At 41.2% G+C, this 18,780-nt stretch overlaps 1 protein-coding gene across 2 annotated transcripts in view; it reads right to left on the reverse strand.

The window, feature by feature from the left end:
• The window catches only part of MARCHF6 (membrane associated ring-CH-type finger 6), a 122,244-nt gene that overhangs the window by 76,279 nt on the left and 27,185 nt on the right, over positions 1-18,780 (reverse strand). For both annotated transcript variants that reach the window (XM_065398618.1, XM_065398617.1), the window contains 3 exons: positions 12,688-12,831; positions 7,237-7,309; positions 1,626-1,791 (listed from right to left, as the gene is read on the reverse strand). In XM_065398618.1, coding sequence (XP_065254690.1) covers positions 1,626-1,791; positions 7,237-7,309; positions 12,688-12,831 — 383 coding nt within the window. The remainder of the gene's footprint in view (positions 1-1,625; positions 1,792-7,236; positions 7,310-12,687; positions 12,832-18,780) is intronic.

Raw genomic sequence — 18,780 nt, forward strand, 5'->3', positions numbered from 1 at the left:
GTAGTGGGGGGACCAAAACTGGACTCAATATTCCAGGTATGGCCTCACCAGTGCCGAATAGAGGAGAATAATCACCTCCTTCGATCTGCTGGCAATGCTCCTACTAATACAGCCCAATATGCCGTTGGCCTTCTTGGCAACGAGGGCACACTACTGACTCATATCCAGCTTCTCATCCACTGTAATCCCCAGGTCCTTTTCTGAAGAAATGCTGCTTAGCCAGTCAGTCCCCAGCCTGTAGCAGTGCATGGGATTCTTCCGTCCTAAGTCCAGGACTCTGCACTTGTCTTTGTTGAACCTCATGAGATTTCTTTTGACCCAATCCTCCAATTTGTCTAGATCACTCTGGACCCTATCCCTACCCTCCAGCATATCTACCTCTCCCCCCAGTTTAGTGTCATCTGCGAACTTGCTGAGGGTGCAATTCATCCCATCATCCAAATCATTAATAAAGATGTTGAACAAAACCAGCCCCAGGACCGACCCCTGGGGCACTCCACTTGATACCGGCTGCCAACTAGATATCGAGCCGTTGATCACTACTCATTGAGCCCGACAATCTAGCCAGCTTTCTATCCACCTTATAATCCATTCATCCAATCCACATTTCTTTAACTTGCTGGCAAGAATACTGTGGGAGATCATATCAAAAGCTTTGCTAAATTCAAGATATATCACATCCACCGTTTTCCCCATATCCACAGAGCCAGTTATCTCATCATAGAAGGCAATCAGGTTGGTCAGGCATGACTTGCCCTTGGTGAATCCATGTTGACTGTTCCTGATCACCTCCCTCTCCTCCAATGCTTCAAAATGGATTCCTTGAGTGCCTGCTCCATGATTTTGCCGGGGACTGAAGTGAGGCTGACCACTCTGCAGTTCCCCAGGTTCTCTTTCTTCCCTTTTTAAAATATTGGCACAACATTTGCCTTTTTCCAATCATCCGGGAACTCCCCCAATCGCCACGAATTTCCAAAGATAATGGCCAATGGCTCTGCAATCACATCAGCCAACTCCCTCAGCACCCTTGGATACATTCAATCTCCCTGGACATTCAATAACAGATTTAAAAGTAGCCATCCTTCAACAAAAAAAATTCAAAAACACACTTCAAAGAGAAACTGCAGAGCTACAATTCATTTGCAAACTTAACACCATTAAATTGGGCTTGAATAAGGACTAGGAGTGGCTGGCTCACTACAAAAGCAATTTTCCCTCTCTTGGTATTGACACCTCCTCATCAATTATTGGGAGTGGACCACATCCACCCGGACTGAATTGGCCTTGTCAACACTGAGTCTCCACTTGCAAGGTAACTCCCTTCTTTTCATGTGCCAGTATACTTATGCCTGTATCTGTAATTTTCACTCCATGCATCTGAAGAAGTGGGGTTTTTTACCCATGAAAGCTTATGCCCAAATCTGTTAGTCTTTAAGGTGTCACCGGACTCCTCGTTACATAGGACTGTATATTTGAAAGTGTAGAAATAAGATCCCCTTGCAGTAAAATTTATTAAATTGAAGTGGACAGGTTTTTCACCATTTATTCTTCCATGTGCACATCCCCCGCTTCTCTCCTCCCCCACAACTTTATTTTAAACTAATTTGCATTTTACAAACTTTTACCTCATTTTGTTGGCCAAGACCATTGGGTGGCTGTTGATTTTGTTCCAACCACTGTGGTGCTCCTCCATGGACAATCTGTTCACGTAACCACACTAGACTGATAAATGCACAGAGTGTGCATGTCACCACAAAACAACCCTGCAAACAATCTGCCAATAAATTTTCCCTGTTAAAAAGAACAAGACATTTATGTTAATATAAAAAAAAAAAAACTATTTCCAATCATTTTTGTTCACATAGAATCCCTCAGTCAAAATCAGTTAAACTAAGTTCTCATTTTGTGATCTGAAGAGCTACGTTTCCCAGCTCCTTTAGTAAGGAATGTACATACAAGTAATATTTCCATTTCAAGGGAAGTGAATATAATGAATAAGTGAATATAATGTAACTGGAATATGCTTCATGCAAAAGGTCTCTGGTAAGGTATTATTACAAAGCTTATAATCTACTGAGTGTGATCATCCTATTTGTATAAATGTACCACTCTTGTATCTAAAACTAAAAATATAAAATATAACTATGAGGACCTACTGTAATTATGCAAAGTGTGGGCCATTAATGGTGGTTTGGAATCTTGATGACTCCCATTAACCAGGACCATTGTCTGCAGATGGCTGTGTTTTACCTGTGAGTCTTCCTGTATATGTGTGTGCTGGCAAGTGGGTAATGAAGTCTTGCAGTGGCATGTGATCATGTCACCTGAACTGGAATTCATCTTTAACCTGGTGCTTTTCCAGTGAGGGGGGGTGGAAACCCAGAGGGACAAAGAGTTCCCGCCTTATGCAAAAGATATATAAAGGGGTTGAACAGAACAAAGGGAGAGAGAGGAGCCATCATGAAGAATCCCCTAGCTACCACCTGAGCTGGAACAAGAGCTGTACCAGGGGAAAGAATTGTGCCCAGGCCTGGAAGGTGTCCAGTCTGAGGAAAAAACTTACTGAAGCATCTCTGAGGGTGAGATTATCTGTATTCAGTTTGATTAGACATAGATTTGCACATTTTATTTTATTTTGCTTGGTGACTTACTTTGTTCTGTCTGTTACTACTTGGAACCACTTAAATCCTACTTTCTGTATTTAATAAAATCACTTTTTACTTATTAATTAACTCAGAGTATGTATTAATACCTGGGGGAGCAAACAACTGTGCATATCTCTCTATCAGTGTTATAGAGGGCAAACAATTTATGAGTTTACCCTGCATAAGCTTTATACAGGGTAAAACGGATTTATTTGGGTTTATACCCCATTGGGAGTTGGGCATCTGAGTGCTAAAGACAAGCACACTTCTGTGATCTGTTTCAGGTAAACCTGCAGCTTTGGGGCAAGTAATTTAGACCCTGGGTCTTTGTTGGAGCAGACGGGAGTGTCTGGCTCAGCAAGACAGGGTGCTGGAGTCCTGAGCTGGCAGGGAAAACAGGAGCAGAGGTAGTCTTGGCACATTAGGTGGCAGCTCCCAAGGGGGTTTCTGTGATCCAACCCGTCACAACCACCACTCACAGGGATTGCTTCTCAACAAAAGAGGCACCTTTTAAATCTCAGGGAGCCCGGTATCCTCAACAGAAGAAAAAGTTGTTCAAGTCCCTCAATAGGGGAAAAGGAAAAACAATTTTTTTTTTTTTTTTTTAAAGGAAAAGGAGAACAAACATTCCAACTCTAAGGTACTAATCCTACTACTATTGCTAGTACGAAGAACCATCTATAAAGCAAAAATACTAATAAAAGGGGAAAACAGGTACACAACGAACAGGCATATTGTAGACTGCCTGGCTGAGAAGGAACTGTGGGCAGTTCACCCACGCAGCCCTATATAGCCTTGGTACAGAGCATGAGGATGTGTAGGGCACATGTACCAGGAGAAGAAACACTGCTACCAAAAATCTCCAATCAAAAGTGAAAGGGGTGCCCATAAAGTGGAGCATCCACAGGGACACCACTTCAAGAAGAACTAGTTATTCCAGGGAGACACTTCTGTAAGAGATTTGACTCACTACAGGATAAAGCAGGAGGAGAAACACAAGGAAAATAGTCCTCAAGAACAACAAGAAAAAACAGAAGATACTCGCAAATTAAATTTCTATAAGAAACAATTTACCATATATACTTGTTCATTAGCCCGTTTGTTTATAAGCCGACCCCCCAAGATGGTTAGGTAAAAATAGCAAAGACTGTATGACCCTTTCATAAGCCGACCCTATATTTCAGGGGTTGGCAAACTTTGGCTCCTGGCCATCAGGGTAAGCCGATGACGGGTCAGGACGTTTTGTTTACCTGGAGCGTCTGCAGGCATGGAGCCCCTCAACTCCCTGTGGCCGCGGTTCGCTATTCCCAGCCAATGGAAGCTGCAGGAAATGGCGCCACTTCCCGCAGCTCCCATTGGCTGGGAACGGCGAACCGCGGCCACAGGGAGCTGAGGGGCTCCATGCCTGCAGGTGCTCCAGGTAAACAAAACGACAATGTATTAGATCAGGGGTAGGCAACCCATGGCACGCGTGCCAAAGGCGACATGCAAGCTGATTTTCAGTGGCACTCACACTGCCTGGGTCCTGGCCACCGGTCCGGAGAGCTCTGCATTTTAATTTAATTTTAAATGAAGAATCTTAAACATTTTAAAAACCTTATTTACTTTACATACAACAATAGTTTAGTTATATATTATAGACTTATAGAAAGAGACCTTCTAAAAACGTTAACATTTATTACTGGCACGTGAAACCTTAAATTAGAGTGAATAAATGAAGACTCGGCACACCACTTCTGAAAGGTTGCCGACCCCTGTATTAGATATTCAATTCAATGATTCCATAGAGTTTAAAATCACCAAATTTTGGTGTAGACCCATTTATAATCCGACCCCCGCTCTTTGATGTGTCACTTTTTTACCAAAAATATTCGGCTTATGAACGAGTATATACGGTAGTTTAATTTAGCAATGTTCATTTCAGATTTGATTCAGTACAAGTTCTGCTTGACAGCTTCAATTTTCCTTTCAATCTCCATGAACGCCCAAGGAATTAGAATCAGCTATTGCACAAACAAATGTTAATTAGAATGATTACAGAATGAAGTCAATAATGTTAAAATATTAGATGGTGGCACAAAAAGTAATTTTCCAAGTATTTAACGAAGAGGGGGCGTTAGGGAAGGAATCAGTAGAGCAAGTTGCAAAGATCAGCCAAATGAAAAGAAAAATGTAAGTTAGAAAATAAAAGGTAGGTGACATTCCAGAAGACTAGGCTCCTGCTAGCAGGTTTTCATTCTACGTTATATAGTATGTGAAGTGTTTAAGTGCTAAGGACTAAACATACAAATTTTTACCATTTTCTGAGAAGCTTTAGCCTCTGAACTAACCTAACCAAAACGTAAAATGGCAGAACCTGTCTGAACTGTTGCTGTTTTCCCTTTCCATAACTTAGTTCTGCTTCAGAAGCTGCTCCCCACTCTCTCCCCTATCTCTACACTGTCTTCTTCTATTATGCTTGTTCAACCCCTCACAACACTTTATGGCTCCAAGTTAACAAGGTACTTAAGCACAAGTGGTCCAAACGAATCTACTCACATGCTTAAGTTAGACAAGGCTTGCTAAAATCAAGGCCTATACCTGGATGGAAAACGGTTGGATATAAAAAACCAAAAGCATATGAGAAAAAGTAGTCTGGCTTCAGATTTTCCCCCTCAAATGAGGAGATCAAATCTGGATTTATTGGTGGGTCACAGGGGAAATCTGTACTATGTTCTTATCCTAGTGAGTCTCTGTCCCCATAAAAAAAAAAAAAGGATGTCAATAGAGCAGTGGTTCCGAAACTGGGGTTCGTGAACCCCTGGGGGTTCACGAAATGTTACAGGGGGTTCTCGGGAAAAAATTCCCTAATGGCGGACAGAGCTGTCCCTAGGGACCCCGGCACGGGGCCAGCAGCCCGGAGCCCCTGGACTTCCAAGAGCTAAGCAGATCAAAGCAAGCATATCTATCACACTGAGGAGATTTAAACTTCAAGACTCCTTATAAGAAATGGAAAGGGAGGTGAATATTTTTTGCTTTTTTAAAATTAAATAGGCAGCTAGTATTGTTTTTAAAATGATTATGAAGAACAAGTTTAAGCTTTGTTGTAACGTGCGTTGTTTGCCTGGACTGCTCAAGACCTGAATGCTTGTGTAGGAGGAACTCTTTGAGTTAGCTTCTTAGGGTACGTCTACACTTACCGGCGGGTCCGGCGGCAGGCAATCGATGTTCTGGGATCGATCCCGGAAGTGCTCGCCGTCGACGCCGGTACTCCAGCTCGGCGAGAGGAGTACGCGGCATCGACGGGGGAGCCTGCCTGCCGCGTCTGGACCCGCGGTAAGTTCGGACTAAGGTACTTCGAATTCAGCTACGTTATTAACGTAGCTGAATTTGCGTACCTTAGTCCGAAGTGGGGGCTTAGTGGGGACCAGGCCTTAAATATCTTCATGCTGTTTCACATCTGATACTCCTTGATGAAACATATGAGCCTTGTCTTATAACAGGCTTATTCAAAGTGATACAAGCTACGAAAGTGAGATCTTGGAAGAGTGTTGCCATTTTCATAATGTAATAAAAATACTGTAATGATAAATAATAATAAATAGTGTGTAATAAGCATGTCATAAAAACAAATTTTATATTTCCAAGATCACTGCTTTTATAATTTATACTCAGGTAAAGGAGAAAATCCCTGGAAATATTCATTTCTAGGAGGGGGTTCGCGAGACTTGACATTTTAGTGAAAGGGGTTCACAGGCTGTAAAAGTTTGGGAACCACTGCAATAGAGCCTGACTTGAAGTGTAACTCAAAACTCCAAGACTGAGTGCCTTAAGGCAGAATTGAACGCATTGGCCAAAATGCAAGGCGAGCTAACAGAACTTTTGTTCAATGCCTGCTTGGCTTATAACTGGCTCTGTCAGTACCTGGCTTCCATGTGCATTAACCTCATAAATAATTCAATTAAAATAATGATCTGTGGGGGGGGGGGGAGAGAGAACACAAGGGTGATAATATTATATAGAGTTTGATGTGTGGAATATTGAAATGACCAGTTAAAAGAGAGGCCAATCAATTCAAATCTTTACGAAATCCCCATCATGGACAGATTAAATTCAGTATATAGAAATATAAAATGTAATTAAGCAACAGGGAAATCGTGAAGGATCCAATATCTTAGTAGGTCATATGGTATAAAACAATGAATAGGAAAATTACATAAAAGGTGGCTATAATTCTAAAACCTTTAGAATAGGCTCTGCTGCAGTTTAATTAAAGAAAATTAAGTAACTTTACACCATAGCAAGTATTCCTAAGGCTGAATAAACCACATACATCTATAATATGAAACAGCATTACCCAGGCCCAGTTCTATAAGCCTGATTTGTTCATCCTTCACATCAGCACTTCAAAAACAGAAAAGTTGTAGCACAGCTGTAAAACAGTTGGCTAGGTCTCCTTGCTATGGCAAAGATGATAGTAGTAGCAGCCAGTGTAAGAAGGTGTAAAGTCAAAGGATAATGAAAAAGAATTGGGAATTGAGAGTACCAAAAGCCACAACTTTAATAGGCATCTGGTTAAAAAGTCACATATATCAGGCTGGTTAGTACTTACGTTGACAGCATATCTAACGGCAGTGTCAATAGTGAGCTCACGGAGCCAGTAAACAAGCACTTGTAGATACGGCCTGTATAAAAGAAACAAAGTGCTGTAAATACCCTCAGTTATGAGGGAATAACTCTCTCTAAAGTGACCATTACTAGTTTATTCCAGATTGTTCTTAGCCCTAATAACAATTTACCTCTGGGACAGAAGCTAAAACCAATTGGTGGGAACCAATACAGATGTGCAAAAAGATTTCATTCAGACATAAGTCACAACAGGTATCACTATATAGTTGTTATTCACATACAAGTCCCAGCACTGGCGTGGATGGCTGTCCTTGCAGTATATAAACTTGAGTTGACGGTAAATCTCTAACTTGCAGAAGGATCAAGGCCTCTCCTGATGCACACACAGTACATGGAATAAGTTCGTTGACTATACTGAACATACTCTAGGAATCTAACATTTTATGGGGTGATGTTTGAAGCCAATAGCCAGCTCTTCTGCCATTCTTCAGAAAGAGAACCCCAAAAATGAAACATTAACAAATTCATAGAGCCTATCTTAGAAAATGAATCACTTGAAAGATGTGCTTATTTCTACAAAAATACTTATTTCTTTGAACAGGTGACCAAGCGTTGCTTCACTTTACTTTATTTACCACTCTACTCTGATACCCCAACTTGTGCTGATGGTAGCACAAGTCCCCTTGGATTAGCTCCAGGAGTCTGCATATGGAGAAAAGTTCCACTTTTATTCAATAATTTAAGGGGGAGAGGAGCAGAGGTATGTAGGCAGGGGGCAAGCTAGGAGTCTCTGACACTAAACACAACAGTAAACATCTGAGCAACTGGACTTTATGTAGAAAGCCACTATTTACAATAAAATAAAGGATTCTCTTCATACTCAATCATTTAATTTCATTATAGTAAGTTTCAGGCTATTTGTATGCTTGTACATATATAAAATTTTAAAATAAAACTGTGTTCAAGTGTGTTGTCCCTCACTGTTGTTCATTTTGGTGGTCACTGTCTCTCATTTCAGAGTCTGGGGACTGAGCTGACCAGCCCCTCCATCTGCTCATCTGCCACAGTTACACACTTTTTAGCGTGCTAGCTCAATTAGATCTAGTGCAGGTATGTCTCTTTGAGCTGGGAGTCAGACCCCCAGCTCAAAGTATAGACATACCTGAAGTGAGAGAGGAAGAGTAGGAGAGAGGGATAGTAAAAGTGAAAGGACAAGGGAGAGACACAAAATTGTGATTGGAGAAGAGGAGATGATGAATGGGGGCATGGGGAAATGAGGAGAGAGGACAAATCAGTGGAAATAGGTGAATTAAGGGATAAAAGGATTAGGAAGGGAAAGATAAGGAGGGAGAAGGAATGGGAGAGATTACACAATAGTTATGAAAATTTCAGCTTTGGCAGTCACGCATTCCACATACAGAAACCAATTTAAAGGGAAACATTTTCATATTAGTTCTTATATCTACGGCCCCACCAAATTCATGGTCTATTTTGATCAATTTCACGGTCATAGGATTTCAAAAATCATAAATTTCATTATTTCACCTATTTAACTCTGAAATTTCACTGTGTTGTAACTGTAGGGGTCCTGACCCAAACAGGAATTGGGGGGGGGGAGGGTTATTGTAGAGAAGGTTGCGGTACTGCTACCCTTACTTCTGCGCTGCTGCTGGCAGTGGTGCTGCCTTCAGAGCTGGGCAGTTGGAGAGCAGTGGCTGCTGGCCAGGATCCCAGAGCAGAATAAGGATGGTATGGTATGGTATTGCCACCTTACTTCATTGCCGCTGCCTGCAGAGCTGGGCCCTCAGTCAGCAGCTGTCTCTCTCTGGCTGCCTAGCTCTGAAGGCAGCAGCACCGATGTAAGGGTACGTCTATACTTACTTCCTGGTCCGGATGTAAGCGATCGATCTTCTGGGATCGATTTATCGCGTCTTGTCTAGACGCGATAAATCGATCCCGGATCGATCCCGGAAGTGCTTGCCGTCGACGCCGGTACTCCAGCTCAGCGAGAGGAGTACGCGGCATCGACGGGGGAGCCTGCCTGCAGCGTCTGGACCCGCGGTAAGTTCGGACTAAGGTACTTCGAATTCAGCTACGTTATTAACGTAGCTGAATTTGCGTACCTTAGTCCGAAGTGGGGGGTTAGTGTGGACCAGGCCTAAGGGGTGGCATGGCATGGTATTGCCACCCTTACTTCGGCACTGCTGCTGCTGGGTCACTGCCTTCAGAGCTAGGCACCCCGCCAACAGCTGCCGCTCTCCGGCCGCCCAGCTCTGAAAGCAGTGAAGAAGTAAGGGTGGCAATACCGCGATGCCCCTAAAATAACCTTGTGACCCCCCCTGAAACTCCCTTTTGGGTCAGGACGCCCAATTTGAGAAACACTGGTCTGGCTCAGTGAAATCTGTAGAGTATAGAGTAAAAGCACACAAAAGACCAGATTTCATGGGGGGAGACCAGATTTCATGGTCCGTGACTTATTTTTCATGGCCACGAAATTGGTAGGGCCCTAATAACTTCTATACATTGCAGTAACACCTAGAATGTTACGCACTTCCAAATAGAGAGCAAAACAAGGTCCTGGCCTTAAAGAGCAGACAATCTAGAAGGGTAGGAGAAAGGGATAAAATATACTATCAGGGTGACAGACAGCATGCACCCAGGGCCAGTGCAACCACTAGGCGAACTAGGCAGTCGCCTAGGGCGGCAAGTGGTTGGGGGCTCCCAGGGCCGTCCTCAGGCATAGGTAGCTGGGTAGGGCACCTGAAAATTTGGGGCACCACTGGGTCTTAGTGTCCACACTACTGGTTTTCCTATCCCTATTCTGACCCTTCCTGCAGGCTCTGAGTTTTCCTGGGAAGGGGATCTAGTAATCAAAAGAGAAAAAGTCTCCAGCCTGCTAGACCTATTAGCACAACACTGAAACTGTTAAAGAACCATTCAAGGGGTAATGAAGACATTTAACAGGCATTTGCCAAGCCCCAGGTATCTACTGTCAGTTTCTGAAAGTACTGACAAAAACAGTTGTGCATGACTGTAAACTAAGGTCCTGTAGACTGACATGTTCCGAGTAAAAGGCGAAAGATTTATACGATCTGAAAATCTTTCGCCTTTTACTCAGAACAGGTCAGCCTACAGGACCTTAGTTTAAAATTTGCTTTAAAAATATTTCATTAGTGAGTTGGTGAAGATTATAAAATCACATCTCTAAAAAATCCTTGCATAGATTTTTAGATGCACAATCATCTTTAGCCTTAAATGCTTGGATCTTCAGACATATGGTTTTTTAAATAAATTCTTCAAAAGACCACCCTTATCTAAAATACACATTTTAATTACTATAGTAAAAAAACTTACTTCCAAAGTCTTCCTGTCCATCTATTTCTCCCTTCACCCCCTCTTCATCCCCCTGCCCCCCCATTGAAGGAAACAACAGCCCTTTGCTTCCAGATAGCTGGACACAGAGTTTCCCTTTCTTTACTTCTAACTATCTGATGAACTAGTTTTAAGCAGAATCAGTACCTTAGTAAGATATAAAATCCTTTGTTATGTCTAAAATCTTTGGAAACGTATTTTTTAAAGTTGGTGAAATTTCATAAACGTGTATTGTTATGGAGATCACACACAGTAAATTAGTGTTCCCTTTTTCTAAAAGCAATGAACATTGTTATGAACACACTAAACCTCTGTGACTGATTAATTTAAAATAATGTCTGTTTCAGTGAGTTAAATATGTAGTAATCTGGAATGATTACTTTATGAAGGCTTAAGAGTACATTTAAAATATAAAATCAGCTTAGAAATACTGATTAGAAAATGTAGAACAGAGAAGAGCTGCATCATGTATTCCATGATGTTTAATGTTGTATTCAGCAAGACAGCTGACTCACCCTTACTACAAAGTTTTTGCAAATAAATGTCTGACAAACTTCAGGGCATATCAAAAAACCTGTGACTGACATTTTTTATTCCCAAGTTTAGTGCTTTTAATTAGGTACCTTCTGCATGTCCATTCTGTGTGAGGGAGAGGGTACAGGGGTCTCTGCGGGGAACTGTGACTCTCTGCCACCATGAGGCGGGCCGGGCGTCTTGTTGTTCTTTCTGCCTTGTCCCTCCGCCCCCGCCGGGCTGCAAGCTCAGGCTGCCATCAGGCATAGGGGCGCCAGTTTAATAATACTGCATAGGGCCCCATAAATCCTAAGGACGGCCCTGGGACGCCAAAAAGCGGTGCCCTGGCTCGGCAGGAAGAAGCCGCCTTCCGGAGGCACCGGAGAGCCAGAGCGTTGGCTTGCGGGGGCGGTGAGCCCCAGCCATGGAAGAGCTGGAGCAGAGCAGGGGGGCAGGAGCCCTGCAAAGGCGGCGGCGCCGCTAGCGGGGAGCAGCTCTGCCCCCCACCCCTCCTGCCCAGGCTGCAGCCTGGCGCCCCCCCGGGGGGCTCCTGCAGGCTGTAGCAGATGCATGCGGGCAGAGGCCCCCGTGCGCCCCCCACCTCCCCTCTCGCCATGCTTGGGCTCTGTGGCTCCCGGGCATGTGAGCTGCTGCCGGGACGCGGAGCCCTGAGCCTGCTCCAGGAGGGGCAGCGGGCGGCGGCAGCTCACACTGCCGGGAGCCGCAGAGCCCAAGCGTGGTGAGGGAGAAGCTGGGGAGGCGCACGGGGGCCTCTGCCCACATGCATCTGCTGCAGGAGCCCCCAGAAGGCAGCTCCTCCCTGCCGAGCTGCTGCAGCGGCCCAAGCCCGGCAAAGCCAGTGAGTGGACTCGGGGCGGGGGCCGCCGGGGTGGGGAGGGGAGGGGAGGGCTTGCGGGGGGGCTGTGCACCCTCCAGGGGAGTTCAGGGGGCGTGGAGGGGAGAACCTGGTCTGGGGAGCAGCCCCTAGGCACGGCTGGCCCCTGGGGTCTATAAAGGCTCGTTGCCCCTCAATGAATTGATGTTATGGGGGGGGGGGGGGGGGCCCAAGGTGGACATTTTGCCTAGGGCACAAAGTATCTTTGCACCGGCCCTGCATGCACCTATCTTAATTCCAGGGGTGTTTTGTTAAACATTTGTTTTATTTATATTATAAAAAATGTAGTTTCAGGTTTGTTTTGGGAGGGACCTTTGGGTTGAGACTAGGGCTGTTGACAGTATGTTAAATATTTTTAGTGCTCTCCTTTTGAAATGCTGTCCTGTATTCTCATGCTTTATTAACATTCCCTTAACATGGTCTCTGTTTTCCTACCTATTGGCTGTTGTTTGCACTATGCTATTGGTTTATGAATCGGATAGTTTCATAGATCAAGTAATTAAAATACAGCAAAATATAAACATCTGAAATAAAATGCGTGGTCAAGTCACAAAGTTGATACCACATGAGAAGTATTAAAGCTGATGGCTATTTGCAAGCTTGTTATAAGAACATCATTATGAAAGTATTTCAATGCAAAAACTTAATACTTACATGCTGTAAGAGGTACAACTCCCAACCATGCAAAGGCCACAAGCGTATAGTGAAACCAGTATCGTATTGCTGTGCCAATACTTGTAACCAGTCCAGCAAAAATGTCTTGGACTGGAAGCCGTGAAGGCATATCTGGGGAATAAACTAAGGAGAGGAAAAGAAAAACACTTTTATAAAACAGTTTTTATATGTGCTTGCAATAAAAGCATAATATAGCCCTGTAGTCAATAGCATAATTTTTAAATTATATTTAAGAAAAATGTACAGCAACAACAAACAAATAGCCACAAAGCCAAAAATAAGTGAACATTTACTCTCTCTTCACACTTTATACATCCACTACAGGCCATCCCATGCAAGTGACAATGAAACCTTTAAACCACAAGTTCTCCTTAATTCATGTATTTAACTTTATAGAACAACTATTTTACAGACAATTCAGAGTTTGAGAAGTTTTTGTTTTGGGGCATTAACACCGTCATCTCTACCAGTAAATCCAGGTTACCTCAGAACAAGCCCAACACCATAGGCCTTGAAAGGAGAGAAAAAACTAACCAAAAGTTTAAAATTCTATAACACAGTATCACCCAAATATATAGAACTCCCCTCCTTTATCACAAGAGACTTCCCTACTCAACTTAGCCCCCTGAGAGAAAAGCTAATTAAGCAACAGATCATGCAGAAAAGCAACAAACTCAGGCCCTGCGAAGAAAGGGAGAAGAAAATTCCAAATTCAAGGGCCCTCCAGAGAGAATACCCAACATCTAAAATGTACACATCTAGGAACTGTTTCCAGATGATATCAGCTGTTGGATAAAAGCACAAGGAGAAAAGCAGTCACTAAAAAATATTGATCTAAAACCATAAGAGACTAACTCAAAACAGTTCTCACAACAAAACTCCAAAGGTTTACACCATAGCTATTCCAATCCAATATTTTTTCCTTCTTTTAAAATGAATTCACTGGTTATGTCATTCAGCTGTCTGGGAAGTTTCAAAAACTTTGGTCTAATTTTTCAATAACTTTTCCATACTATATAATTTTTAAGTTCTAACCACTTCATCTGGCTCCTGCATCCCTCACAGCTAGCCAAAAGTCAGGCTCTGACTTACTAATATGATTTTTTGGTATGTTCTTACATGCAACTGCTCAATAGTTTATTAGACAGAGGAAGAGTTATTTTTAAAAAACATCTAATCCAACTAAACATTTTATTATATATGAACATTTATAAAAGTGAACACATTGAAGTCCAGGTTTCATTATACAGTGCAATCATATACTCCCTACATTAAACTTCTCGGACACTCAGGGCCACAAAACACAACCTATCAACAGCAATAAGGAAATAAAACTTTTATTTTATTAACAATAAATGTATTTCAAAAATTAAGCAAGACACTGAATATTCCATTTTCTGTATAATATGAGCATCTACAAGACTTAACTCTAGAAAGTACAACTGCCTTGGGATGCAAATATTTTGGTCAAAATTCTGAGCCCTATCTTTTGTGGACTTCTCTTTTGCTCCCACAATAATTTGCAGACCCAAGAAAGATTATTCCAATGTCTAAGTACCTGATCACACCCACAAATCAGGTATTTGGACACACAAGGCACATTAATTATGAGTGCAGAGGCTGGCTTCCACAAGTCTGGCCTTTAAACTGATATTCCCCATTTGCTTGTTTTATTCTAAAAACTGCAGCATATTGCTTGTAATAAAATTTAAAACTGCTTTACCAAAGAGGCAACTGTTTACCTTCTCCTTGCCCATATGTGAATTAGGACAGGTTTTTAATTTAAGAATCAGGAGTTTAAAATGCAATTTTACAGTTTATTTTCAACTTGTGTGACTTTTGAAATAACGATTTACAAGCCAGTGTTTACCAATTTAAAAGACAACTTGAGAGTATACATAGGAAGATAGGCAAGTTAATTATCAGAACTTCCTCCAAAGGCTAAATATTTTACAGAGAATACCCAATATACATCTTACTTTAACAATACTTAAAATATCCACGCTAGTTTTAAAACCATGTTATTAAATAAACAGAAGGTTAAATGGGTCGAGGGGGGGGGGAGAAGGTTTTCCCATTCAGCATGCTTTGCATCACCTAAACATGTAAGAAACAGTTGATATCAAAATGGGATGTGTCATTGCTTAGTTCTAAAACCAGGAAAGAATAAACCAAAGATTATTGTACATTTAAAAGAATCTACAAATAGGTTTAAGAAAAATCCATCCATTTTAGATTTATATGCATAATGTCCAAGATAGCAGAGTTAAGAGGGACATTCCACACATAATTCAACTATATAGATGACATCACAAACTGATTTATGAAGATCAGGTAAGTGACTAAAGCTACTGCACCATTTTATAAAGTTTTTTTTTTTTAAATGTCTATTTTGTACCCCACAGGGTCAGTCATCTCTACTGACCTTATACCTATCATGGCACCCTTCTGCAGAGTGAAGCCATTCTCTAATGGTAAATCTCCCCAACACATACCCCTTTCACAAGTGCCTAATTTTGGGGCTTGTCTGTAACTATTATAGTACATTTTACAGAATATTCCTCCAAACTATTAACAACCAGTTTAGTTTGCTCAAGTGTACACAGGGTGGATACAAATCGGTTATTTTAAATTTAAATCAGAATTTTTTTTATTTTAGAGACAAGTTGGGAGTTTTTTTATTTTGTTATTTAAATTACAATACATTTCTTTTTAAAAATAAACCTGTTTAAAATGAAATCTGAATTTAATACAAAAATATGTTAAGGGGTACATTTTTTATAATAATCTCTTAAAACATTTAAATAAAAAATAAATTTACTGAATCAATAAGCCTCTATCAAAAACTTTGAGTTAAAAGCTGTTTTTCTATATAAAGAAAAATCAGGGGGGGGAACATCTAACTTTTGAGGTCAAGCTTCATAAATATGGCACAATAGTGGCAAATAAGGAATATATCATTCACCCTTTTCTAACATACTAAAATATACAATAAGAAACTGAAAATAATGAGCTATATAACTTCTTAAATAAATGTATATATATACACATCTTTTTGCTGTACACTATCAAATCTACTGTAAAGGCTCTGTTTAGTTGTAAATCAACATTTTAATGGTTATATAAACCAATGAGAATGCACCTTTCTTCAGAAAATTATCTGAAGTACAAATGGAGAAGTTGATTAAAATCATTTAAATCAAGGCTTTCCACTTGATTTAAATTACTTTTATTTAAATCAATCCATTCTGCCCACACAATCTACAGCTGTTGTTTTATCTTCTCATTACCTAAATCCACCATTTACAACACATACCTCCTCCTCTTCTGACCTCCACATAAAATGCAGCCTTTAATTCTGATCATATGGATTGGTTAGAAATGATGTGCTGATGTGTTGTAACAATTAGAAAACATCAATTTCAAATCATTCCATGCAATTGCAATTAGAGATTGTGTGTTTTGTGTGGAAGTGGTGGGAGTAGGCATGTGTGTCTTGGGTAATTAATTTGAGTGAGCTGAAGAAACATGAAGAAGGTGGCCTTTCAATTGCTGTTTTGGTGGTATGACGACTTCAGGACACTTAGCTAATTTTAACAAACTTTATTTGGAGAAAATTTCCAGGTTTTTAAGAAGTCTTCAACAACTTTGGTAGGGATGGGAATAGCTATCAAAGTTAATGTCTCAATCAAATTTGATAGCTACTTCTAAAAAACCTAGCGCATAGCCTGATTTGCCGCCCTCAAACTCCTTGTGCTCTCTGTTCAAGTCCCACTCCCCATCCTTCTTACCATTCCCCCTGGCTCCTCAAGGTGCTGAGGCATAACAAGTCAAGAAATCCAGGAGGGGATGATACAATATGTGGGGAGGAGACCAGGACCACGCAGAGGGCAGCCCGGAGAGTCTGCACAAAGACATCATCAGCACTTGATGGCTCCCAGCCATATAAAAAAATAGTGTTTTGGGTAGCCCCTCAATAGAAAGTGCCTGGCATAAAGGTTACACTGGGTTGCCTCTACCCCAGCCACAGATCCTTACCCATGGCAAGCCTAGACAGAAGTAGGTGTAGGGATGTGTTGTAAGTGGTGGATTTGGGTGGGCTCAGGTAATGAGAACACATCCCTGTTAATTTCCCCCCATCATCCCATGGCACCCCAGAGCCCATGTCTTTCTGAGACACTCTCTCTTCCTCCCAATATCTCCTCATGTCAAATCTGCCTCTCTTGCTTCCAATGGCCTCTGAGAGGATTATCAACTGGTGAATTAGGAAGGTGGAATGGAAGCATCAGTATACAGAAGTAACTAATGCATTTGAACAGGTCTGTAGGCTAATTTTGGCATGATTCTGAATATAAGGAATAACTTTAAAATTAATTTCACAAATGGTCTATGTCTGACATGTTAGCTGAGTGTTTGTGTTTGGGGGAGAAAAGGGTTACCATTTGTAATAACTGTGTTTTTTTTTAACCTAGAGAAATAAAAAGAAGCATGAGAATACAGGGCAGCATTTCAAAAGGAGAGCACTCAAAATATTTAACATGCTGTCCATTTGCTTTACAGTTTTATGAATGCTGCATATTAAAACTGACTGCATGCTTATTATACATTTGTATTATAATCTTATTTGATATCATCATGGTAGTTACTTTCTTGGTAAATCCTGCACTAATAATAATTAAGGCTAAGACTTTGTCACGGTTATTTTAGTAAAAGTCAGGGACAGGTCACACGCAATAAACAAAAATTCACGGAAGCCCGTGACCTGTCCCTGACTTTTACTAAAAATAACTGTGACAAAGTCTTAGCCTTAATTATTATTAATGCAGGATTTACCAAGAAAGTAACTACCATGATGATACCAAATAAGATTATAATACAAATGTATAGTAAGTATGCAGTCAGTTTTAATATAGTATCAGTTGAACATGATGTTTTACTGATATATTTACAATTTTTAAGCAAGTTGGAAGCCTACCAGTGCCATCAATCATTATAATAAAATTAAAAGAATTGCAATTCAGCTGACGCCCGTGCCCAGCCACCCGGGGCTCGGGCTGTCAGCCCCGCTTCGGTTAATACAGAGATAATGGAGGCTCGGATAAATGGAGTTCTACTGTATTTGTCTTATTTTTTCACAAAAAGTAATAACTAAAGATTCTCTGTAAAAACGCAAATTTTGCATTTTTTTGTGGCAAACGGATTTTGAGGATCCCTGCTCATTAACATATAAATACTGTATTTAAGATAAGTTACTGACCTTACAATGCACAATATCCAAAACTGAAGATATCTTGTCAAGGAAATAAATGCCTCCTTTAGCCAATTACATATTTGGAAAGCAAAAATGTCAGAAATCTATTTATTGCAAATATTAAGATTTGTTACAATCTGCAAAGCAACTACCTCCTGATCATATCCACTCAGAATGCTGCTAAGATCATTTTTCTGGCCTGTCACTTTTACCATGTCACCCTTCTCTTTCAAATCTCTTCAATGGCTCTCCCTTCTCTATTGTATCAAACATAAGCGGTTTTTGTTCACTTTCAAGGCCCTTCACAGTCAATCCACAGCCTATCTCCCTGCTCTCATGCATTATTGAGTTGTTGATGTTCACCTCAATTATCCCAGGATGCCAGCCTCCACTGCCCACTTGCTAAATTTTCAAAAAAGCATCTTCATGGTTTCTCCCATGCTGCCCCACACACTGGAAGATGCTCCCCATAAACATCCACAAAGCTATCTCATTACCCTCCTCAAAATTCTCCTTTGCAATGATGCCTACAAAAAACTTGACAATGGTTACGCTGCTTGTGTGCAGAGATCACTGCTTCTCATGCTGACCAACATTGTCCCATTGCTTACTTGTACTCCCCCATCAGTCTGTATCTATTTGTTCACTTTTCTACGGTTCGATTATGAACTCATCGGGGCAGGAACTGTCTTTGTGTTCTGTTTTTGTACAGTGCCTAGTACACAGGGTCCTGGTCCATGACTAGGGCTCCTAGGCACAACAGTAATACAATAATAAATAATGATGTATAGCACAACTGGAAATTCAAAGTTGGAAAGAGT

Source organism: Emys orbicularis, chromosome 2, assembly GCF_028017835.1.
Source record: "Emys orbicularis isolate rEmyOrb1 chromosome 2, rEmyOrb1.hap1, whole genome shotgun sequence".
Taxonomy (NCBI): Eukaryota; Metazoa; Chordata; order Testudines; family Emydidae; genus Emys; species Emys orbicularis.